The 26,250-nt window shown below is 42.2% G+C and overlaps 1 protein-coding gene across 1 annotated transcript in view; it reads right to left on the minus strand.

Moving 5' to 3' along the window:
- Nucleotides 1–26,250, minus strand: part of ropn1l (rhophilin associated tail protein 1-like) — a 58,366-nt gene that overhangs the window by 30,679 nt on the left and 1,437 nt on the right. Inside the window, exons 2-3 of the mRNA XM_043719240.1 lie at nt 9,171–9,306; nt 6,002–6,125 (exon numbers count right to left, since the gene is read on the minus strand). Coding sequence (XP_043575175.1) covers nt 6,002–6,125; nt 9,171–9,301 — 255 coding nt within the window. The 5' untranslated portion in view covers nt 9,302–9,306. The remainder of the gene's footprint in view (nt 1–6,001; nt 6,126–9,170; nt 9,307–26,250) is intronic.

Below are 26,250 nucleotides of genomic sequence, written 5' to 3' on the forward strand. Positions count from 1 at the left end.
ATATCTTTAATTTATCAGCTAACTTTCCCAGTTTAGCCTTGGTCAAAGATATGAAACAATAAACGCTTATGTCTTCTAATTCCAGAAACATCTTAGTTACATTTAAAGTTGTTTGGGAAGCCTAATCTGTGCAATAAACTCCTGTTTTATGTTCAGAACCTCAGCGTACCTGTTACTTTTCAAATGTTGCAGATCACTCGCACTCAATAAAGCTGGATTTCAGACAAGCCTCCACTTTGTTACGATTCCAGCAGCTGGTACTACTGTATAAGTCAGATCACAGTATGAAACTGGCTTGGCAGATTCATATTGACATTTAAAGCACAGAAAGGGCTATTAGGCCCATTGTCTTCGTACCGGTCAACAAAGATCTGATTACACTAACCTTGACCTTGGAGGCTATGGCAATGCAGGCAAATGTCTAAATACTGCTTAAAAATAATGAGGATTACTCGACCACTCTTTCAGGCAGTGAGCTCCAGACTTCCACCATTACTTGGGCGATAAAAATTCTCTCAATTCTCCTTTTAGACCACTATCTCTAATGGGAAATATATGTTACTTGGTTATTAATTGTTCTGAAAATGGAGAAAATAACTTCCTATCTACCCTATTTATGCTCCTCATGATCTTATATACCTCTATCAGGTCCTATTTCAAACCTTGGCATAGCCAAGGTAAACAACTCCAGCCTATCAAAGTTTTCCTCATTTGTTTAGATTCTCCAGTGCAGGCAGCATCTTGGTAAATCTCTTCTGCACTCTCTCCAGTTTAATTTTTATTTGTTTAGTTAAAACAGTGTTAATCACCGGAACATATTCACAGAAGGATGCAGAAGCTCTTTAACAGTGCCACATGTTTATTACATAAACACAGTGAAGAGAAATACAAACCAAACAATACAGATACGGAAGACAATTTAGAAAGATCTTAACACAGATGGCAATGCCACATTTCAACCTGTTACAGAGTCAAGTCTTAAAAAAAATGTACTTCTATCTCAGCTCTTTATGCTTGTACTTAACTGACTACTTCCAGTTTCTTTTTTGTGGACAATTTTACTTATCCTTTCAAAAACTGTGTGCATGAATGTTTAACAATTTTGAAGGCCTAAACTTTCTCAGTCCTAACAACTTGAAGACTTTTTTATGTGTTCTGGCGTGGAAGATTGGAGACCAGTTCTGCTGCAGTGACTGTTCCCCTGAACTGAACTACTGTATACTCTTGTTTCTTCTGAACTGAACTGATGACTTTGTTCATTTTATGCTGCCTGTCATAAACTTCCCAATATAACCATCTTATCCATTAACACTATAGGGGTTCTTCCGAACATTTTATTGCAGTCACATACTTTCAGCTCACAATTACAAGTTGACTTCCTGACTTTTTGAAATAAAAAACTTCACAGAGCTGACCAAAATCTCACTGCCTCTATTGAAAAATCCTACTTCCAAAAATGTCAATATATGTTATACTCTTTTCATCGCACAATGCTGTAATCTCCTGTTCCTCCCTCACCTTCTACTTCCACAGCCTCTGCCTCACCAAATCATTTTTACTATTTCAACTTTGGACAGATGTGTTCTCAGCACAAACGTCTTCTGGGTTGACAAGTATAAAACCACAAGACTATAAGATCATAGGAGCAGAAATTAGGTCATTCAGTCCATCAAGTCTGCTCTGCCATTCAGTCATGGCTGATAAGGTTTTCAACCCCATTTTCCTGCTTCCTTCCCGTAATTCCTTGGCAATCAAGAACTTATCTATCTCTGTTTTGAATACACTCAACAACCTGGTCTCCACAGCCTTCTGTGGTAATGAATTCCACAGATTCACCACTCTCTGGCTAAGATTTCTCCTTAACTCCATTCTAAAGGGTCATCCACTTATTCTAAGGTTTTGCCCTCAGGTCCTCATCTCTCCTGCCAATAGAAACAGCTTTCCAATGTCCACTCTTTCCAGGCTGTTCAGTATTTTGAAAGTTTCAATCAGTACCCTTCTCATCCTTCTAAACTCCATTGAATATAGTCCCAGATCCTCAAACATTCTCATATGTTAAGCCTTTCATTCTTGGGATCACTCTCGTGAACCTCCTCTGGACCCACTACAGGGCCAATACATCTTTCCTGAGGTATAGGGTCCAAAATTGCTCACAATACTCTAAATGTGGTCTAACCAGAGCCTTATAAAACCTCAGATATATACTTCTGCTTTTATATCCTCATCCTCTCGAGATGAATAACAACATCGTATTTGCCTTACTAACTATCAACTCAATCTGCAAGTTTACCTTGAGAGAATCCTGGACTAGGACTCCCGTGTCAGAGAGTCATAGAGATATACAGCACAGAAACAGACCCTTCAGTCCAACTCGTCTATGCCGACCAGATATCCCAACACAATCTAGTCCCACCTGCCAGCATGTGGCCCATATTGCTCCAAACCCTTCCTATTCATATACCCGTACAGATGCCTTTTAATGTTGCAACTGTACTAGCCTCCACCACTTGCTCTGGCAGCTCATTCCATACACACACCACTCTTTGTGTGAAAAAGTTGCCTCTTAGGTCTCTATTATTACTTTCCTCTCTCACCCTAAACCTACGTCCTCTAATTCTGGACTCCCCCACCCCAAGGAAGAGACTTTGTATATTTACCCTATCCATGCCTTTCATGATTTCATAAACCTCTATAAGGTCACCCCTCAGCCTCCGACGCTCCAGGGAAAATTGCTCCACCTTTTCAACCTCTCCCTATAGTTCAAATCCTCTAATCCTGGCAACATCCTTGTAAATCTTTTCTGAACCCTTTCAAGTTTCACAAAGCCCTTCCGATAGGAAGGAGACCAGAATTGCATGCAATATTTCAAACTGGCCTAATCAATGTCCTGTACAGCCGTAGCATTACCTCCCAACTCCTATATTCAACACTCTGATCAATTAAGGAAAGCATACCAAAAGGTCCCTTTGCACTTCAGATTTCTAAATTTTCTCCCCATTTAGAAAATAATCCATGCCTCTATTCTTCCTACAAAGTGCATGACTTCATACTTTCCCACACTGTATTACATCTGCCACTTCTTTGCCCACCCTCCTAACTGATCTAAATCTTTCTGCAGCCTCCCCATTTCCTCAATACTACCAGCCCTTCTGCCTATCATTGTATCATCTCAAACTTAGCCAGAATACCCTCAGTTCCATCATCCAGATCAGTATGTATAAAGTGAAAGGTTGTGGTCTCAACCTCGATCCTTGTGGAATACCACTAGTCACTGGCTTCCATCCTGAGAAGGACCCTTTTATCCCCACTCTCTGCCTTCTGCCAGACAGCCAATCTTCTATCCATGCTAGTATCTGGCCTCTAACACTATGGGCCCTTATCTTACTCAATAGCCTCCTGTGCGGCACATTATTAAAGGCCTTCTGGAAGCCCAGATAGATGACATTCTTTGGCTCTCCTTGGTCTAACCTGCTCATTACCTCCTCAAAGAGTTCTAACAGATTTGTCAGGTATGACCTCCCCATGATGAAACCATCCTGATTTTGCCCTACTTTATCATGCACTTCCAAGTATTCAGAAATCTCATCCTTCACAATGGACTCCCAAATCTTACCTACAACTGAGGGAGACTAATCAGCCTATAATTTCTCACTTTTTGCCTTGTTCCCTGCTTAAACAGGGAGGTTACATTAGCAATATTCCAGTCCTCTAGGACCCTCTTTGACTTGTGATACCTGAAAGATCACTACTAAAGCCTCCACAATCTCTTCCATTATCGCCTTCAGAACTCTAGGGTGTAGCCCATCTGGTCCAGGTGATGTATCCACTTTCAGACTTTCCTGTTTTTCTAGCACCTTCTCCTTGGTGATGGCCACCATTCTCATCTCTGCCCCCAGACTCTTTTGAATTTTTGAGATATTATTCATATCTTCCACTGTAAAGACTGATACAAAGTAGTTACTCAGTTCCTCTATCATTTCTTTGTTCCTTATTACTACTTCTCCAGCATCGTTTTCTAATGGCCCAATGTCCACTTTTGCTTGTCTTTCGCCTTTAATATAGCCAAAGGAACTTTTGCAATCTTTCTTAATATTACCGGCTAGCTTACCTGCATAATTAATATTCTCGCTCCTTATTTCTTTTCTCGTTGTCCTCTGTTGAGCTTTGTAGACTTCCCAAGCCCATGGTTTCCCACTGCCCTTCACCAGACTATATACTTTCTCTTTTGCTTTTATGCTGTCCCTGACTTCTCTGGTCAGCTATGATTGCCTCATCCTCCCTTCAGTATGCTTCTTTATCCTTAGGTTGAATTTTTTTATGTCTCTCAAATTACTCCCAAAAACCCCTGCCATTGCTGTTCCACTGTCTTTCCTGCTAGGCTCCTCTCACAAATCAATTCTTGTCAGTTCCTCCCTCATGCCTCTGTAGTTGCCTTTCTTCAAGCCGTAATACTGTTACATCTGATTCCACCTTCTGATTCCACCTTCTCCCTCCCAAATTGCAGAGTAAATTCTATCATATTATGGTCACTCCTTCCTAAGGGTTCCTTCACCTTAACAAGTCTTCCTCACTGCAACACAATAAATCCAGAATTGCCTGTTTCGTAAACTGCTCCAAAAAGCCATTGTGTAGACATTCCATAAATTCCTTTTCTTGTGATCCACTACCAACCTGGTTTTCCCAATCCACCTGCACACTGAAATCCCCCATGGTCATTGTAATCTTGCCTTTCTTACAAGGCTTTTCTATATCTTGGTGTATCCTATGCCCCAAATCCTGGCTGCTGTTTGGAGGCCTGTAGATAACTCCCATTATGGTTTTCTTACCTCCCCTCAACTCTACCCACACAGATTCTACAACATCTACCAGAATTCATTTTGAATGCGGAAGAGAACAAAATAATGATTCTTGGCACGTGAACTTCCTTGCACTATTGGGAAAGATCAGAAAATATCCAACAAAGGGAGATTGTACAAGTGGACATCCCTCTAAACTGCAACCATGGTCCTATCCAGGGCACATGAACCCATATGAGAGTAATTAAAAAGCTAAAAAGTGACACAAGGATACAAATGGGCAGCATTCCTTTCTCATTCCTATCAGGTGTGTTTTGTTTGATTATCAATTTTGGGCCATCAGATCAGCTTTAATACAGGAACATCAATATTTGATCCAATTCGATTCATTACACTGTACTCCCAAATCTAGAAAGCAGCAGGCAAATAAATAATTATTATTGCATAGAACCTGTTTTGGCTCTACAAGATGACAGAAATATGGAAAATAGAGCAAGGGTAAGCCATTCAACCCACTGGGCTCATTCTTCCATTCACCATAATCATGGCTGATCCTCTATCAGAATGGTATTCCCAAGCTCCTTCCCAGTTATCCTTGATACGTTTAGTCTCTAGAAATCTACTTTCTTCATTCTTAAAAATATTCAGTCACTTGGTGCTTACAGCTCTCTGCAGCAAAGAGTTTCACAGGTTCACCAGCCTCAGCAAAGACATTTCCCCTCATCTCAGTCTGGAATGGCTTCCCCATATCCTGACGACCTCCCAGCCAAATAATATAGATAATATGAAAGATCTTAGCACAAACAGCCAGGGTAAACAAAACCGAAAATGTGTTGCTGGAAAAGCGCAGCAGGTCAGGCAGCATCCAAGGAGCAGGAGAATCGACGTTTCGGGCATGAGCCCTTCTTCAGGCTCATGCCCGAAACGTCGATTCTCCTGCTCCTTGGATGCTGCCTGACCTACTGCGCTTTTCCAGCAACACATTTTCGGGTCTGATCTCCAGCATCTGCAGTTCTCACTTTCTCCAGGGTAAACAAAATCCCTGCATCCAATCTGCCCAGTCTTTTCAAATAAAAACTGGGAACATTTAACGAGTATAAATGCAAGCAAGGAATTGTGGTCATTTTTGGCAGTGATGGTGTGTCTTTTCAGATTGTTTCTAATAGTAGTCTTAAAGGGCATTCTTTAACATTCTAGTATGGTACCTGATTGTGCAGAATCTTCAGAAGACCTGGTGTAAGACCAGTGTTATTTTTTTGAGTTGCCACTGGCATTTCATACCGTTCCTTCACTGGAAGGGTTTCACCTTTAGACAACGCTGAAAAATACCTAAATTAACAACAGTTATCAGAATGTGACATTTGTTTCAGCCATATAGTAATCTATAGGATAATTATGAATGCACCATCTTGTCACAGCTTGGAGAAGGGAGTATTTCTGATAGTATTCTTAAAGCATCTTCTACATTTTATTCCTTTACCACAGTCATTCCCCGGGCATTGGTGAAATGAAGGGGGGGCGGACAATTCTGTTCTTAATCAGAGCAAAAATGGTTCATCAATAGATGTACTTCTTGTAGGAAAGGGACGGTATTAAAACTAATGGCTATAGCTTACTTAAACTGTTTATGTTCTTTCACTGTAATCGCTCTTCTCCCACTTTTGGAAACCATGTCTTCATCAGCACCTAAATCACATACTCTGTAACTCCCTCTATTATCTCACTGTCTCCCCAACTGCTGCTACTCCCTGTTCTACCTCATCCCTCCTAATAACTTTCATTTATATTTTTCAACTTAAGCCTCTGAAAACTTTGGGATATTTTTACATCAAAGGCACGAATGGGTGAAAGTTCTTGTTGCTGTGGAAGCTCAGATAGAGATCAATCAATGTCTAATTGTTAGTGACATCAAGGGATTATGGGAAAGCATGGGAGAATGCCATTGTGGTAGGTGATCAGCCATAATCTAGAATGACAGAGTAGGCATGAGGGGCTGAATGGCCTACTGCAGTTCCTATGTTCCTATGTTTTTTGAACATACAAATGTCATGACATCACAATTTTAATTTATGCCCACAAGCTCAGACTGAATTTTGGAGTTACATAATGAAATGGCCATCTAAAGATGAAGCAAATTTGAGAGTAACTCATTCTGCCCTAGGTACATTGAATGTGTGAAATATTTGCAGTTTGCTTTAGACTTCAAGAGGAGCCAAAATCCAGTTTCAGTGAGACAAGACAAGATTCTCCAGGACAAGTGAAGACTAATTAAAACTGAAGGTAGAAATTATATTAATATGAGAACCAAACCAATCTCAGATTAAATTAACTACTTGTAATGGAAGGCCAAGTAAATAATATGAAGTAAGGCAGCAAAATGTGACCAGAGGGTCATCGGATAAAATGAACACTGAGTCATATAATAAATGATTAGAACAGGTGTCCAAAACCATGATCAGACAGATAAATTTTAAAGTGAATCGATATGGTGGAGAGGAATGTAGAGAGGCTGAGAAGTTTTGATAGGAAATTTTAGAGATCAAGTCCTAGCTAACTACATAAGTAGCTGTTCAGAGAGTCAAAAAGTGTGCGGCTGGAAAAGCACAGCCGGTCAGGCAGCATCCGAGGACCAGGGGAGTTGATGTTTCAAGCATAACCTCTTCATCAGGACTCCTGATGAACAGCTTATGTACAAAATGCTGACTCTCCTGCTCCTTGGATGCTGCCTGACCTGCTGTGCTTTCCCAGGCACCACACTCTCGACTCTGATCTCCAGCATCTGCAGACCTCACTTTCTCCCAGCTGTTCATGGAGGGCAATTAAAATGAGGAGGTGGAAGAGGCCGAAGTAGGTGGAATGCTGAAATCTGAATTGTAGAGGTGTGGACATTATCACAGCAGGGAAGGAGAGACCGAGAGGGATATGAAAATAAGTAAGAGAACTTTAAATTAATTTCCTGTCAGTCAACCACCGCAGTTCTGCCAGTGCAAAAAAAGTGTTTGAGTGGTACTTGATATGATTTAGGAAATGGAAAACAGAGAACTGGATAAGCTTAAGTCGATGGAAGGTTCAAGGAAATTGGCAAATGTAAAGAAAGTTATGGATGAGGGGTTGAATGGCAAATGCGCTGAAGCAAGGAAGGGGATGAGCACTATGACAGAGGCAAAAGCAGGTTGTCTTGGCGACAGGGAGGATTAGCAGATTACACTCTGGTTGAAGTAGGAATGCAAAAAGTCTGGTACAGTCTCAAACAATGACCAGGGAAAGACAGCAACTTGTTCACTACAGGTGAAGCTGAAAAAGCCTTCAGGGATAACATAAATACCTTATCCACACTATGGTTATTTTGTTAAATAAATAATGCTTCAAATGTACAAACAGTCTGAGTACATGTTAAGTGTTTTTTTTATTCCTGCTTATAAGTATTTGTGAATAGTTTTGCAATTTAAAAACTGAATGGCATGAACAATGAGAAGAGCTATTTATTTTCAAGGTCGCGTGCAGCAGAATGTTGAAGAATTGAAGTCTCCAGAGGGTGGAAAAGAGGGGAAGGCAGCTAGGAGAGGGAAAAAACGCATAGGTTAGACGGAGATAAAGATGTGGGTGAGAGATTTAGCATTAGGCATGTTGTGGCCAGTAGAGACAAGGTCAGGACAAACATCTAAATGACTGTTCTTTAAAGTGAGAAGTTTCTTATCCACTGTTATTACGCACCTCTGGAGGAACCTGAACCCAGGGGATACTATCACTGTATCCCAAGAGCCCCTCTAAAATAGCAAGTCTTCAGTCCCTGATTGGGAATTGAACCCGGACTGTGGAGGTGAAAGCATTGAACACTGACCACCAAGGCAGCTTCTGCTAGAATATATGGGGTCAGAAACTCAGATCAATGTCAAAGTATTAGTGACATAACAGATTTAAGCTAATTACAGAGCCTGGATTTTGGCTCTGTACTATAAAACGTATTGTCATTTAATCTGACCTGCTCTCCACCCAATAAAACACTTTCTTTTGTTTTACTAATTTCCGACCCCTGTCTCCTTCATTTTCTCAAAACCTACCATGCCTTCCATCTTTTGGAGCTAAAGACCTGAAACGTTAGGCACCTTTCCATACATGCTGCCTTACCTGCTGAGCACTTCCATTGTTTAAAATCTGTTACGCATCTAACAATTGCTGTTCAAAGAAAGGCCATCAAGCCAGAAGGTTAATTAGGTTTCTCTCCACAGATGCAGACTCTACTGGTGAATATTTCCAGCATGTTCTGTTTTAATTCTATTCTTTTACAACCTTGGCTTTTCAACTCAATGTCTCAATACAAAAAGACATGCAATTTTGAACCTGTTAGTTCCGATATACATAGGTGTTACTCACGCAGCAGACCACTGAAGAACATCACGTGGCTGGGTCCGGATGGCAGCTTTTGTAAACTGTTTTAAAATGTCCGGAAACTCAGGTGGAATTTCAATCTGCTGAGCGCAGAACATAACATCAGGAAGTGGCATGGCTGCTGTAAAGAAGAATTAAAATGAAAGACACTAAAATAGGACCATATCAGGGAAGCATAGATCAGAACCACACCTAAACTCCAGAACATTACAGCTGTGATACCCAAGTCATTTTCGCATGAACCAAATTAAGATTGTTTGATGATGGAAATCTAGTAACGTAAGTAAAACCGAAAAGTGAAAATTTAATACTAAAATCATCGAATGGTTACTTCACATACAGAAGGACGCCAATACGCCCTCTGTATCTGTGCTGGGTTGCTGCAAGAACAACTGACATAGTGCCAATCTCCTGCCTTTCTGTCTTTAGATAATGATTCAATTTATTTTATAAAGCACAATTGAGTCTGCCTCTATCACACTCTCAGGTTATGTGTTCCAGCTCCCCATTTGCTGTGCGAGCAAATTTCTTCTCATGTCACCTTTACATTATTTTACCAATCAGCTGAAAGTTGGAGCCCTGGGGCTCTCACATCCTTTCAACTAAAGGAACAGTTTCCCTCATGATTAAATTTCTTCTCAACCATCTCCCCTTCAGACAGAACAGCCCCAGTTTCTCCTGTGGTGAAGTCCCTCATCCTTTGTAAGTATTCGAATGAATCTTTTATACAAACTCTCTAATGACTTAACTTCCTTTCTAAATTGCAGCATTCAGAATTGGATGCAATGCTCCAGTTGGGGTGACCTACTGTTTTGTACAGGTTTATCATAACTTCCTTGCTCTTGTGCTCTATGTCCTTATTTGTAAAGACTAAGATGCTTTATTAACCGTTCTTTCAACCGGTCCTGTCCATTACCCACTTGCGTGGTAGGCAGAACATCTTTCTGTCTTGATGACAACATGCTTCTGAAGGAATATACCTTCCTGGGACTACTACATTGTAGCAGTCTGAAATGGCTAGCTCCAGCTCTTGCTCCAAGTTTATTCAGATATCTTACCATTCAGGATAATTTGAGGTCAAATGGAGACTTTTCTGGGGTAAAGTGCTGGTGCCATTCCAAGTATGCCCCAATAACTGGCAAATTGTACCAAATGGCATATCCTTTCACAATAGGCAGAGTACTAAGAGCACTAAGCTGAGCCTTGTTTGCAAAACTTGGAGCACAATGTCTGAAATTAAAAACGATTCCATGACCATCAGTATTTATCAAACAATCCTGAATGTGTTAAGAATTATCCAAATAATTAACTGAAGATCAGAATCACAATGTGTTCCACTTACACCTGCTAGAAGTAGGAACCAGCCAATTGCAGACAAGAGGAAAGAAACCAGGTATTTTGCCTTCTTGAATTAAACAAAAGCCCAGAGGTCAATAGTTCCCTGGCACATTTGCAACTAAAGAGCGTTGGCTTGTCAACGAATCAGTACCCTTCTGTCGTGTAGTATCAATCATTGCTCCCTTTGAAACTTGGCTTTCTTACGTCAATCATAATGAACCAAGATGAAAAGCTTCCTCAAAATATTTCTTTTTTCACCAATAATGCTTCTTTCTTATTCACTTTAAACTTAATTAAACTTTAAATGTGATTTTAATATGTGAACTAGCAGATAATCTGAATAAAGCATGTTGACTATAAGCGAATTTTCATTGTGAATATAGCTGAGTACTGAATAGTCAAACACTTGCATAAAATAATTGTCAATGGCTGCAAGATCAGTATGATATCTATTAAATAAAACATAGAATTGTTGCTTTGCTGAACTTCATGTAGAACTGGCAATTGTGTATTATACTTTGTTGGGAGTTAAACCACAGAGTATAAGGTTCTGGCATATGCTGTCAGCTGCCTGAATAACTGCTCCTTATTACTGACTGGGATGTGATTCCTGCAGGGTTCAGGAGGATGTCTGAGGCGGAGTATAGAAATGAGATCCGTGATAAAGAGGGATAATTCAACAATGCCTGGTCACGTTCTGTTGCAGGATGCAGAACCCAAAGTTCATACTGATGGCTCTTTACAATGAGGTTAAAAACAATGACTGCAGATGCTGGAAACCAGATTCTGGATCAGTGGTGCTGGAAGAGCACAACAGTTCAGGCAGCATCCAAGGAGCAGCAAAATCAACGTTTCGGGCAAAAGCCCTTCATCAGGAATAAAGGCAGCGAGCCTGAAGGGTGGAGAGATAAGCTGGAGGAGGGTGGGGGTGGGGAGAAAGTAGCATAGAGTAAATAGGTGAGTGGGGGAGGAGATGAAGGTGATAGGTGAGGGAGGAGAGGGTGGAGTGGATAGGTGGAAAAGGAGATAGACAGGCAGGACAAGTCCGGACAAGTCATGGGGACAGTGCTGAGCTGGAAGTTTGGAACTAGGGTGAGGTGGGGGAAGGGGAAATGAGGAAACTGTTGAAGTCCACATTGATGCCCTGGGGTTGAAGTGTTCCGAGGCGGAAGATGAGGCATTCTTCCTCCAGGCGTCTAGTGGTGAGGGAGCAGCGGTGAAGGAGGCCCAGGACCTCCATGTCCTCGGCAGAGTGGGAGGGGGAGTTGAAATGTTGGGCCACGGGGCGGTGTGGTTGATTGGTGCTTCCCCCACCTCACCCTTGGCCAGAAATTCAGGACAGCAACGGGAGCAACCTATCAGAGCGAACTCCCAGGTTTTCATGAGCAACTCTTAGTGGTGGTGTTTGAATGGAGGAAGTGACATCATGTATTCATAAGGGCAAGGCGAGTCAGATGAGAGCTTTGCTGGGAGAGTAACCCTGACAATGCTATGGGTTTGCATGACATGAGGCATTGGTATGCCTGCTACAGAGTCTTTGGTAGCTATCGAGGCACATGGAGCAGCCTGACTCCAATTTTGCACAAGGCTTCACACAAAATTGAGAACTCCTCCTTTCTGGTAGGGAAGTGGCAGCTAACTTCATGGTCGCACTTGTAGATCCCACAGTCAGGAAGCGGCATGTGGGAGCCAACGCCTTATCTTGCCGTGCAGGTTCACCCAACATCCCAGTGTTGAAATACTGGAAGCACCAGTGATTGCTCAAACTGAGATCATGAGGGCCATGTAGGCTCACACCTACCCATCTCAAGAGACGTCCACCAGTCTGTGCCCTTGTCGGATTAATGAGGCAAATGCTAATAGCTTCAGGGATGCAAAAGTCTGCTGGCCTCATTCAGAATGCCAACATTCGTGTTTCTATTTCTATGATTTGCCAGTTGGCTCTTAGCAAGTCATCCCAGCATGCTGTTGTATATGTTGTGTTGCTCTCGTCTAAGAAAGGGTCCTCAAGACCTCAAGCAGCTCAAAGTTATCCTATAAGGTCATCTGCAGTCTTGTCAGCCAGGCACTATAGGAACAATACACATAGGCACATAGGACAGTCAAAGTCACCAATAAAACAGCTACCAGGGAATGTACCAGTGTGAGTAGTTAGGTTTGTATATATTATTGGAAGTGTAGCTGGGTAAGGTTTCTACGGAATGGGTTTCTCTTTTTGTCAGTAACCTTTATTTCAGAATCTTGTCTAAGATGACACAATGTTGGCACAGATGATAGATTGAGAAGTTCGACATTTTGAAGCAATTGTGATCCGAGGATGAGATCTGAGTGGAACTGGAGTCTAAGCACCCACTCACAGTTTGTTGATTGAGCTTCCTCTTCCCTTCCTCCGCTTTCTCCCAAGATAGCCTCCACAGGGCTGATGACAAATTCTGTGGTTTAATGATAGTGAGGCTGTAAAACACACAGGAGATAACCATGAACTTGAAAACAACTCTTCTAAGTAATGGAGAGCTCCCACAATTGGTCTAAGTAACAAACCTACTGTTGTACGATGCTGGTAACTTAGCTTGCTCCTGACTGGTTGGCACTGCTGACCACACATCATCACGTGGCAGAGAAGAATCTTGAGACAAGGGTGAAGTGGTCATACCTTGTCAGCTATCCGCCAGCAGGCTGAAGGTGGCCGGTAGGGGTAACTGGTGCCAGTGTTCTCTGAGAGAATTTTGGGGGTTGTTGCACACCAATCAGATGTTAATGGTGTGATCTCCCTTGTAGATGTGAAACATCTCCATGTTAACATGTGGAGCCTGCAGATCCATTTACACACCTGCAATTGCATGGCATTCTGTGTCATTGTGGATTCCCCAAGTCTGGAAGTTCCAAGGGCTCTTTCCTCTGCTTCTGGCTCATCATCGAGAAGATGGTGAAGTCTCTACTCATTTTGTCACCTCCCTGATGGATAACTAACTGTGACAAACTGCTAATGTCGCCTGCTCTGAAGTGGAACAATCCACTCTAACCATGTTGACCCTGATGGCCATTGGCAGCACCTTCCTCACTGTGGTATAGCTATAGGGAAGCTGGGACATGGCCCTGTCACCATGTTCTTAGTGAAAAGCACACACCTCACATGTCCTACTTCTACCTCAGTGGCAAGTGCCCATTGATGGGTCATAAGGGTCTGCCTTCCTCTGTTGCATTTGCTCCATTTACGAATGATACCCCAGCCGAAGAGTTACCTATGTGTGCAATCGTATGAGATGGGGGAGATACTAAACAAGTATTTTGCATCGGTGTTTACTGTGGAGAAGAATATGGAAGATAGAGAACATGGGGAAATAAACAGCGACATCTTGAAAAATGTCCATATTACAGAGGTGGTGGTGCTGGATGTGTTAAAATACTTAAGGATGGATAAATCCCCAGGACGTAATCAGGTGTACCCTGGAACTCTGTGGGAAGCAATGGAAAAGATTGCTGGGCCCCTTGCTGAGATACTTGCATCGATAGCCACAGGTGAGGTGCCGGAAGACTGGATATTGGTGTTAACGTGGTGTCACTATTTATAAAATGTGGTTAAGGAAAAGCCAGGGAACTACAGATCAGTGAACCTGCCATCACTGGCAGGAGAGTTGTTGAAGGAATCCTGAAGGACAGGACTTTTATGTATTTGGATAGGCAAGGACTGATTAGGGATAGCCAACATGGCTTTGTGTCTGGGAAATCATGTCTCACTAACTTGATTGAGTTTTTTGAGGAAGTAACAAGGAGGAATGATAAAGGTAGAGTAGTGGACATGATTTATATGGACTTCAGTAAGGCATTTGACAAGGTTCCTCATGGCAATTAGTTAGTAAGGCTAGATTAGATTAGATTCCCTACAGTGTGGAAAAAGGCCCTACGGTCCAACAATTCCACACCAACCCTCCGGGAGAACTAGCCAGTTGGATACAGAACTGGCTCAAAAGTAGGAGGCAGAGGGTGGTGGTGGAGGGTTGCTATTCAGATTGGAGGCCTGTGACCAGTGGTGTGCCACAGGAATCGGTGCTGGGTCCACTGCTTTTCGTCATTTATATAAATGATTTGGATGTGAACGTAGGAGGTATGGTTAGTAAATTTGCAGATGACACCAAAATTGGTGGCTGCAAAGAAAGGTACCTCAGAGTTCAGCAGGACTTTAATCAGATGGGCGGATGGAGTTTAATTTAGATAAATGTGAGGTAGGAAGACAAATCAAGACACTATTTATACACTTAATTGTAAGGTCCGGGGGAGGGATGCTGCTGACCTTGGAGTGCAGGTCCATAGTCCTTGAAAGTGGAGTTGCAGGTAGATAGGATAGTGAAAAACTCATTTGAATGCTTGCATTTATTTATCAGTGCATTGAGAATGGGAGTTGGGAAGTCATGCTGTGGCTGTGAAAGACATTGGTTAGGCCACTTTTGGATTACTACGTTCAATTCTTGTCTCCCTGCTATCGGAAAGATGTTGAGAAACTTGAAAGGGTTACGAAAAGATTTACAAGGATGTTGCTGGGTCGGAGGGTTTGAGCTATAGAGAGAGGTTGAATAGGCTAGGCATGTTTTCCCTGGAGCATTGAAGGCTGAGGGGTGACCTTACAGAGGTTTATAAAAGGCTGAGGGGCAAGGATAAGAGGCAAAGTCTTTTCCCTGGTGTGGGAGAGTCCAGAACTAGAGGGCGTAAGTTTAGGGTGAGAGGGGAAAGATTTAAAAGGGAAATAAGCTGCCAGGAAGTACAACATTCAAAAGGTACGTGAATAGGAAGGGCTTAGAGCGATTGGCCAACTGGGACCAGATTAATTTGGGATACCTGGTCGGCATGGACAAGTTGTACCAAAGGGTCTGTTACCATGCTGTACATCTCTATGACTCTATAACTTTACTACAGTTAATGGCCCTGTTATGATTTCCTGGCAGTCTTCCCAATTCTTCTGACCTAAGTTTCAAGATTGAACACCACCTCCTTCATAAATTATAGAATCCAGCTGACCTTTGGACTGTGAGGGGAAACCAGAGCACCCAGTGGAAACCCACACAGACTCAGGCAGAACGTGCAAACTCCACACAGACAGCCACCCAAGACTGGAATTGAGCATGGGTTCCTAGCACTGTGAGCCAGCAGTGCTAACCACTGAGCCACTGTGCTGCCTGTGTCCAAATCCAAAAGGCTTACAAAACTCCTCCATTAACACAGACCACAGGACTGCCACTGACTTTGCACCAGCAAACAAAATTCTACAGTAGTGGCGGCATGGTGGCTCAGTGGTTAGCAATGCTGCCTCACAGTGCCAGGATCCCAGGTTCGATTCCAGCCTTGGGTGACTGTGTGGAGTTTGCACATTCTCCCCGTGTCTGCATGGGTTTCCTCCGGGAACTCTGGTTTCCTCCAACATTCCAAAGATGTGCAGGTCAGGTGAATTGAATTGACCATGCTAAATTGGCCATAGTTGTTAGATGCATTAGTCAGAGGGCGGGTGGGTTACTCTCCTCCCGGAGGGTCAGTGTGGGCTGGTTGGGCTGAAGGGTCTGTTTCCACACTGTAGGGAATCTAATCTAATCTAATCTAATCTAATCTACATCACACAAAAAAGATGTGTGGCTGCCCCTTTAAAGAATAGTAAATTGGGGCAGGTCCTTTGTGTAGCTGATTACATGCTCAGCTGGGAATGAGGGGATGGAGTCATTAACTAGAGCTTGTGGTGCAGTGGTAGTGCCTCTATCTCTGAGCCTGAAGACCTGGGTTCAAGTCTAACCCGTTCCAGAGGTGTGTTATATCAACTCTGAAGAGGTTGGTGAAATTAAAAATATGGATTTGGTCACAAATTCCAAGATGGCAGATCGTGAGTCAAATCTATTTCTCAAGCCTATTTGACATCAGCCTGACAATTAGTAACAAGATATGACAAGTAACAAATTTTTGTTCCCCCGAATTTGCTGCGCTTGAGAACCTGAAGTTAGAAATGCTCTTTAAACACAGGGGATGGCTAGTCCATTACCTTCCTCAACCTGTTATCTACATTGCAGGTAAAGTAGCTTACCAGACCTTAGACTGATGAAGCCATTAAATAGGCAATTGACATACAGGATCTCAGTGCACCTCCAGCATTAATCATTTGTTCTGTGGAGTGAGACAGGGGCAAACCAAGTAGTCCAGTATCTTGACTGCCCCTAACTACTGTTGTTTAGTAAGGGGAGGGGAGGGGTGAGGGGGAACATGACACTTTTGCTGTTCCATGCTTTGGTATCAATGGAACTCTCTTTGAGGACAAAATTTCACCAGGACCCTGCCTATGAGTTTTTTCTCAATCCCACTCCTGTGCACCAAACACTTTCTGATTTCAAAATGAGGTCTCTGTTTCCAACCCAACACTAGGCTTTGTTTCACTTCATTTTTTTGTCCATTGCATTTTTATTGTTTTTAAATCCAGGAGTGCTTTTACCCAAAGCTGAATGTTTGTTTTACTCCATCACCAAATCACCCATGGTATTCCATTGCTTTTTTGAATTTTTTTCAAAAACCCATCAACAAATCCCTTGTTTGACTAATTGAAGAATTAATGAATTGTAAGCACTGCCCACCAGCAGCGCTGCTCCATTGTTTTTGCCCTAAAGAAGGGTCATTGGACCCAAAACATTAACTCTGCTTTCTCTTCTCAGATGCTGCCAGACCTGATGAGTTCCTCCAGCAATTTGTTTTTATTTTAGATTTCCAGCATCTGGGGTTTTAATTTTATTATACCATATAATTTTATTAACTGTTGAATAAGCAACAGCCCCTATTATATTACAATACTCTAATTTACCAATAACCTCCAATCTTGTTACTAATGCCTCTGTTACAGGAATTTTACCAATTTTTCCTCATTTTACCAATGCCTCTGGTACACATACAATACTGTTACATCACATGCCCTAATAATGATAATAATAATAATAATAATAGTAGGTGAAATCTTATAGGGGCCTAACCAACATGGACGATGGTGAGACTGAGACATGACAGGATTGTGTGAGATAGCCAGTGAGGGCTTTCTCAACATTGGAAGCAACTTGCTATACCCTTTATGCATCTGCTATATGGCATGAGGTGTTACTTGCTAGGCAGCTGTGAGTTGCGAATTAAGGGGGGCTCTAACTTGTTAAATTCTTTAGCATCTCAGGGCACAACCTATGGGCAAAAGCTACACCCACTGCTCATCCACAGACATTGGTATCTGACATCTGCCAACACATCATGATCCTCATGGCATCTCTTCAATCCATTTATAGGACACTCAGGAAGTACAGATCCTCAGAGCTACTCACTTGCTCTGAACGCTCAATCACCTGCATGCTAATAGCATCCATGCCATGCCATGTCTATTACAATGTGCCACATCAATCAAAGCATAAAGGCTATCAGTACTGCTGCATCGACGATTTTGTTTTGCACAGATGAGTTGCTTGTCATGTTTGTCAATAGGTATCTGTCCGGTGGGAGCAGACATAGACTCAGTCATACAGCACAAAAACAGACCCTTTGGTCCAACCAGTCCATGCCGAACATAATTCCAAACTAAACTTATCCAACCTGTCTGCTCCTGGCCCATATCCCTCCAAATCCTTCCCATTCATGTAACTATCCAAATGTCTTTTAAACACTGTAATTGTATTCGCATGCACCATGTCCTCAGGAAGTTCATTCCAAACACAAACCACCCTCGGTGTAAAAAAATTGCCTCTCATGTCTTTTTTAAATCTCTCTCCTCTCACCTTAAAAGTGTGCCCCCTCGTCTATCCTAGGGAAAGGATCGTACCAATAGCTCTATCTATACCTCTCATTATTTTATAAACTTCTATCAGGTCGCCTCTCAACCTCCTACGCCCCAGTGAAAAAAGTTTCAGCCTATCCAGTCTTTCTTGATAACTCAAACCTTCCATACCGGCAACATCCCAGTAAATCTCTTCTTGATAATACTCTCTCTGGCTTGATAATATCCTTCCTATATCTGGACGACCAGAACTGGACACTCCAGAAGAGGCCTCACCAATGTGCCTTACAATCTCAACATTACTTCTCAACTCCAATACTTGAATAACTGAGTAATGAAGGCAAGCGTTCAAGTGCCTTTTTAACCACCCTGTCTATGGCACATCATGCTGTTCATCCAGCACCCACACCATGTGCCAAATATCTGCATGGCAAACACAGTACCCATTTATACAGCCATGTTGGAAAGTAGGTGGGGACTGCTCTTCAGTACAGTCAAGGGGGAATGCTATCAGTCAGGGTGGGGGTGCCGATTCCATCACTTACGGGCATAGTCTGCACACAATCCAGAGGCTGAGTCATGGCTATTTGTTTGCTTGGGCTGGGCATGGTGAGGGGATCTGTCAAACTACAATCCTAGGAGTGGCTAACAGGCAGCCCTGTAGGGCTATCACAAGCAGTCAGCGGAGTCATATATCATTAGTTGGAGAGCTGCAATGACAGCAATCAGGAGTCCAGTCAGTCATACCAAGGGGCTACTCGTCGGAAGTCAGTCAGGTCTTGGGGCAAATACAATCCTAGACTCTCTGCATTGATTATTGAGGAGGATGCAACAAGGGCACGTAGGGGCAGTGGAAGGATTACTGCCAAACGAGGAGGGGAGTCAAAGGTTGTGAGGGGAGTGGTGGGGTGAGAGAGACATATGCAAAGGTGAGAACAAGGGAAACTCAAGGTGTATGGGGATAGGCTGATATACCAGCATGATAGGCTATAGGAGGTAGAGTTCTTAGGAATAATTACCACCATGCACAGGGAGAGTCTACAGGACAAGGATGGGCCTCATTAAGATATAAGGAAGGGGCTAATCATCCTGGCATGCTACACCCAGGTGTGCTCTGCTCTGTACAACTGTAAAACCTGTGCCCACACCTCCTCCCTCACCTCTATCCAAGGCCCTAAAGGAGCCTTCCATATCCATCAAAATTTTACCTGCACATCCACTAATATCATTTATTGTATCCGTTGCTCCCGATGCGGTCTCCTCTACATTTGAGAGACTGGGCGCCTTCTAGCAGAGCGCTTTAGGGAACATCTCCAAGACACCCGCACCAATCAACCAAACCGCCCCGTGGCCCAACATTTCAACTCCCCCTCCCACTCAGCCGAGGACATGGAGGTCCTGGGCCTCCTTCACCACCGCTCCCTCACCACCAGACGCCTGGAGGAAGAACGCCTCATCTTCCGTCTCGGAACACTTCAACCCCAGGGCATCAATGTGGACTTCAACAGTTTCCTCATTTCCCCTTCCCCCACCTCATCCTAGTTTCAAACTTCCAGTCCCCTTGACTTGTCCGGACTTGTCCGACCTGCCTAGCTCCTTTTCCACCTATCCACTCCACCCTCTCCTCCCTGACCTATCACCTTCATCTCCTCCCCCACTCACCCATTATACTCTATGATACTCTCTCCCCACCCCCACCCTCCCCTAGCTTATCTCTCCGCACTTCAGGCTCTCTGCCTTTATTCCTGATGAAGGGCTTTTGCCCGAAACGTCGATTTTGCTGAAGCTCCTCGATGCTGCCTGAATTGCTGTGCTCTTCCAGCACCATTGATCCAGAATCTGTACAATTGAAGCAGGTAATGAGGTTATGTGATAGATGTTGAGAATGGGAGTAGTCTTCCCAAGAGGAGGATGAGGACATTGCGAAGGAGAAAGCTCTCCCTGAGACTGACAGAGCTTAATAGTGTCGACATCCACAAGACAAACAGCACCTGGTCAAAACTCGGGTTTCAGTAGATGAGAACTGGGTGCAACAGACCATAATTGCCTTTAAAATGTAGTTGTAGATCATCATGCCAGCGTTTGATGGGAGTGAACTGCAGCCTCTATTTGTTTCATTTGTGTTTCCTTTTTGCTGAGTGTTAATTAAAGCTGATGTTTGAAACTGTCTAATTGTTTGCCTGTATATACCGTTCCCCTGCTGGACAATGACAAGCTGTGGATCTCCATTGGGCATTGGCTATAAAGTAGTGTTGACTTGGAGAAGACATTCAGATGGGATGTGGCTAAGGATGGGTAAGCTGTGTGCCCTGTTGGTTAAACAGCAAGCAGGGTGCGAGAATGGGTGCAAAGGCATATCAATCATGTCATTATGAGCTATTAGCATTGCGATATTGTGGTTGCTGAGCCATTTGTTGCTGTTAAGGGACAATGCTGGATTGCCAATACTCATCTGGGTACAGAGTAGCTTTTAAAGATTGGCTCAAGGAATGCCTGTCCTTTATTGGATATCCAGGAAGTACCAAGTTATTCTGGAAACAGTGCATGGTAAAATGGAGCTAGACTTGGGCAGGAGGGACACCATAAGGGCAGACTGGTTAGTTAATGAGGTTCATTTGGGAAGGCATGGTGAGAAATCTTGCTATGCTTTATAGTGGAAAACCCTCCAAAAAGCTGGACTCAAACTGAATGTGGTGTACATGGATTTTAGCAAGATGTTTGACAAGGTTCCCCATTGCAGGCTCATTCAGAAAGTAAGGAGGCGTGGAATACAGGAAAATTTGGTTGCCTGGATACAGAATTGGCTGGCCCATAGAAGACAGAGGATGGTAGTAGGTGGAAAATATTCAGCCTGGATCTCAGTGACCAGTAGTGTTCCACAGGGATCTATTCTGGGACCTCTGCTCTTTATGATTTTTTATAAATGACTTGGATGAGGAAGTGGAAGGACGGGCTACTAAGTTTGCTGATAACACAAAGGTTGGTGAACTTGTGAACAGTGTGGAGAGCTGTTGTAGGTTGCAACGGGACATTGACAAGATGCAGACCTGGGCTGAGAAGTGGCAGATGGTGTTCAACCTGGAAAAGTGTGACGTGGAAGTGATTCATTTTGGAAAGTCGAATTTGAATATAGATTATAGGGTTAAAGACAGGATTCTTAGCAGTGTGGAGGAACAGAGGGATCTTGGGGGTCCATGTCCATAGATCCCTCAAAGTTACCACCCAAGTTGAAAGGGTTGTTAAGAAGGTGTATGGTGTGTTGGCTTTCATTAGCAGGGGGAATCAGTATAAGAACTGCGAGGACCTGCTGCAGCTGTATAAAGCCCTGGTTAGATCACATTTGGAATATCGTGTTCAGTTCTGGTTACCTCATTATGGGAAGAATATGGAAGCTTTAGAGAGGGTGCAGAGGAGATTTATCAGGATGCTGCCTGAACTAGAGGACATGTGTTGCAAAGAAAGGTTGAGGGAGCTAGGGCTTTTCTTATTGGAGCAAAGAAGAATGAGAGGTGATTTGATAGAGGTGTACAAGATGATGAGAGGCATAGATAGAGGGGATAACCAGAGACTATTTTTTCCAGAGCAGAAATGGCTATCAAAGGGGGGGCATAATTTTAAGATGACTGGAGGAAAGTTTAGGGGAGATGTCAGAGGTAGGTTCTTTACTCAAAGTGGTGGGTGCATGGAACACACTGCAACTGGTGGTCGTAGAGTCAGATATATTAGGGACTCTTGGATAGGCACATGAATAATAGTAAAATGAAAGGTATGTAGGTTAGTTTGATTTTAGAGTAGGATAAAAGGTTGGCACAACATCAAAGGGCGAAGGGCCTGTACTGTGCCGTACTGTTCTATGTTCTAAACAACACATAGCCAAGAAACACAAGGTTCAGCATAACATCCCTGTTTACCAAAAACAGTCCATTTCTCTATTGACCTCTTGTACAAATAATAGTTACATCACTAATATTCCAGTTATGCTACAAGATCACCGTTGTACCTAATATCTCATTAATAGCATTTTGCCATTATCACCTATTACATCACTGATATCCCACTTATAAGGCAAATTTCCTATGATTTCCCTGATGCCCTATTTTATTACTAACACCCCATTATAGCATAAATATCTTGTTATAACAATAACACCATGTTATAACTCTAATGTTCTTGTCATACTCATCACATCATGTTATATCACTGATGTTACCACTATACCAGTAACAACATGAGTAACACAATGGTATGCTTGTAATGCCCACATTATAAAAGAATTGATTGTTGAATGTCCCGCTTGTTTTGGTATCATCCTATTAAAGAACCCAAGGATCTTGCATTCATATAGTTCTTTTTCCACAGCGTCAGGACTACTGTATTATTTTAAAATCCTGTGTTGCTTTCAGAACTGGATATTCAGATGAGCCAAGGACAATTTTATGCCTTGGAAAACCTCAAAGGTTTTCTCAGAGATGACGACCAGACCATTCCATTCCCTAGGCATCATGGTAGCCCACAAACTCACCATCACACTGAAACAGCTCCTGGTGAATTTAAAGGACCCCTATACCAACAACAAGATAGAACAAATGTCATATACAAAATACCCTGCAAGGACAGCAACAAACATTACATTGGACTGACAAGCAGAAAACTAGCAACCAGGATATATGAGCACCAACTAGCCACCAAAGGAAATGACCAATTATCACTGGTATCCATACGCACAGACAAAGAGGGACACTAGTTCAACTGGGACAATACATCCACCCTGGGACACGCTACAAAAAGACACACACAGGAACTCCTAGAGGACTGGCATTCAAATTGGAACTCCATTATCAAACATATAGATTTGGACTCCATTTACCAACCTCTCAGAAACAGAACAAGAAATGATATCACCACCACAACAAACCGAGACAGATAAATAGCAAGCAGGACTGAACACCAACACTTCACCGGAGGCTCACTGATGATGTTACCTAGTGTGGTGACGAAACATCTGAGAACAAACCCAGCAGCTCAGTGAGCAAACTTCCAATCTGATCCACAACCTGAGCTACAAATCTTCTCCAAAATCTCAAAAGTAAAGCACATATCAAGACAAAGAAGACATGCAGAAAGGTCAAGAATATTTTAGTTTCCTAGCATCATATGTACAAAACTTTCCTGAAAAAGCATCATTGCTAAGAAAACTCTTAAGGAAAGGTGTACACATATGTATGATAAGAGGATTGACATATTTATGAATTACTCAAAGAAAGACTGTCATCAGAAGCGTACATACTACAGTAGAATGACTCAAGAAAGAAGACAACCTTAGAAATCGATGCATCTCAGAAAGAGCTAGGAGCTGCATTACATAAGATAGCAAACCAGAGGCATTTATATCCTATGGTCAATCACAATCTCAACCTGATTCTTTCCAACATTAAGTGTGAAATAGTTGCTCTGGTGTTTGGTATCACAAGATTCCATACCAAGATTTCCCTTTTATTCGCAAACTTCCAAAAACCGAAGCCAATGTGTAAGCACACTGATTTGCATATGTGGAATCTCCCAAAGGCCACGGTGCTTAAAGGGAATGTTGTTCCAAACATACCTATTCAGTTAGCAATTCATTGCAGATAGAGATCACAAACCATTGGAAATTATTTGGCACAAACCACTGACAAGTTACCAATTGAACTACAATGACGTTTAGTAAAAATACAGGGATATATCATTTCAATATCTGTTACAAACTTGAAACAAATATAGCTACAGCTTTGGACATGGGCTTACTGTGACCAACAGAGATTACAACTGGAAGACAAATTAGGAACCTACCAAGCAATCACTATTTTATGTCCTCCAAGACACAGAGGGAGAATGAAAGTGATGCATGACTGCTGTGTAAATATGAAACTGCCTAATCTGTACATAGGACAGGTCAGAGTCATTCTCCTCAAGATATGTGTTACCCACAGAGGTACCATAATGTGCCGTACGCCTAGATCCTACAAAGTCACAACATTGAATGGAGCAACATTGAGGAGAAACAGAAGCTAACTCATGGAACTGTACAATATTCCAATTGTGCCCAAACATACACAAAACTAAACTCTGAAAACCCAAAGATGTGGAATACAATCAGGACAACATACAATATGTTAATAACATGCAAGACTCTAAGACATTTTTAAGTCAACAACATTCAAACTTCAGAAGGCTGTGCCATCACACGACCTGAAATGATTGTCATTAGACTCTTAGACTCATAAAATCTCAAGTTTGTCAAGTCTTGTTTCTGTATAAATTGATTTTCAACTAATGCATGCATATATTCCCTCTTAATTGTTGTGATTTTATTTTTGAAAAAAGAGATATGTTGGTTATTGCTTGGAGATTTTAAGAACTAGTTACAGTAATAAGCCAAGGACTAGGAATGACACCATATGACCATCTATCCTGTGCTGTCAGCAGAACCAATGTTGGAAGGAGAGTGCATTCTTTGTTATCTCAGAGAGTTCTATTTAGATCTATAAATTAAATGTTGAAGAAATTTTCAGGCATAGTGAATCCATACTATTTAAACTGTTACATACCAATAACGCAAGAAATACAACAAAAACATCCCAAATGCCTTTAAGCCAATGGAGTATTTTGAAGTTTGGTCACTGGGGTAATGTAACTTCACTAATGTCCCTGTTGTATAAGTAACAACTCCAGATTATATCACAATGCCCTGTTTTATAAGTAACTCCCCATTATTTGAGAAATGTCCCTGTTACACCAGTGATATGTGTTATTATGACTGCATTTGCTAGATCAGTACCACAACATTGCATTACCAATATTCCTCTTATATCAGTGACACCCTGTTGCTTTACTGATATCCCTTGTTATATGAGTTACACCATGTAAAGATAGGAAAAAAGAGCACGAGTCATCCAATCTTGATCAGTTGAGGAACTAAGGTTCCAGGGAAAGGGCAGGGAAAGTGGGCATAAAGAATGTCGGGATCAGCCATGTTCCTACTAAATGGTAGGGCAGGCTCTAGGGGCCAAATAGCCGACTCCTGTTCCTATTTCTTATCAGGCCTTTGTTTGCTCCACCCATTCAGTAAAATCAGGGTTAAACCTTCTACTTGAACTCCATTTTCCTGTCCTGTCCTCATATTCCTGATTCCATTACTGCCCAAAATTCTATCAATTTCAGACTTGAATATATTCATCAACTGAGGATCGACAGCTCATTGGGATAAAGAAGTCCAGATTCACAAACCCTCATTATAGAAATCTCTGCTCATTTCAGTCCTGAAGGGCCAACTTTTTTCTGAAACTATGGCCCCCAGTTTTAGTGTTAAACAACTTTGCCATGGCTATCCTTTATAAGAATTTTATATGTTTCAATCAAGCCAGTCTTCAAAACTCCAGAAAATATAGACCCATTCTACATAATTATTTGTTATAGGACAATCCTTTCATTGCAATAATTAATTGAGTGAGCTTCAATTGCATTGCCTTTAAAGCAAGCAAATCATTCCTTCGGCTACATAATACTTCCAGATGTCTTCTCTTCACAGTCCTAGAGAATTGCAGAAAGATTTCCCTACTCTGAAATTACAACCCCTTTGCTAACAGAGACTAGCAAACTACTTGCTCTTTTTCTTTGATACTAACTTACTGTGATTCTAATACAACACCTACATTTCTCTGAATCTCAACATTTGCAAATTCCATGAACACTCCATTGTTGCATCAGTGCCCCACTTTATTGACATATAGCATTTTTCACTAATATCAAGTTGTATAAATATTAGCCCCTTATTTCACTGATTCACCCTTAATCCCTTTATCAGAAAGGTCCCAGCTATTATTACTATTGTCCCACTTAGTTCACTGATAATTGGCTCGAATGGAATCTCACTGATATCCTCTGCTTTCATCACTATTTACCTTACAATCAACG

The sequence above is a fragment of the Chiloscyllium plagiosum genome, chromosome 29 (genome assembly GCF_004010195.1).
Source record: "Chiloscyllium plagiosum isolate BGI_BamShark_2017 chromosome 29, ASM401019v2, whole genome shotgun sequence".
In the NCBI taxonomy this organism is placed as follows: domain Eukaryota; kingdom Metazoa; phylum Chordata; class Chondrichthyes; order Orectolobiformes; family Hemiscylliidae; genus Chiloscyllium; species Chiloscyllium plagiosum.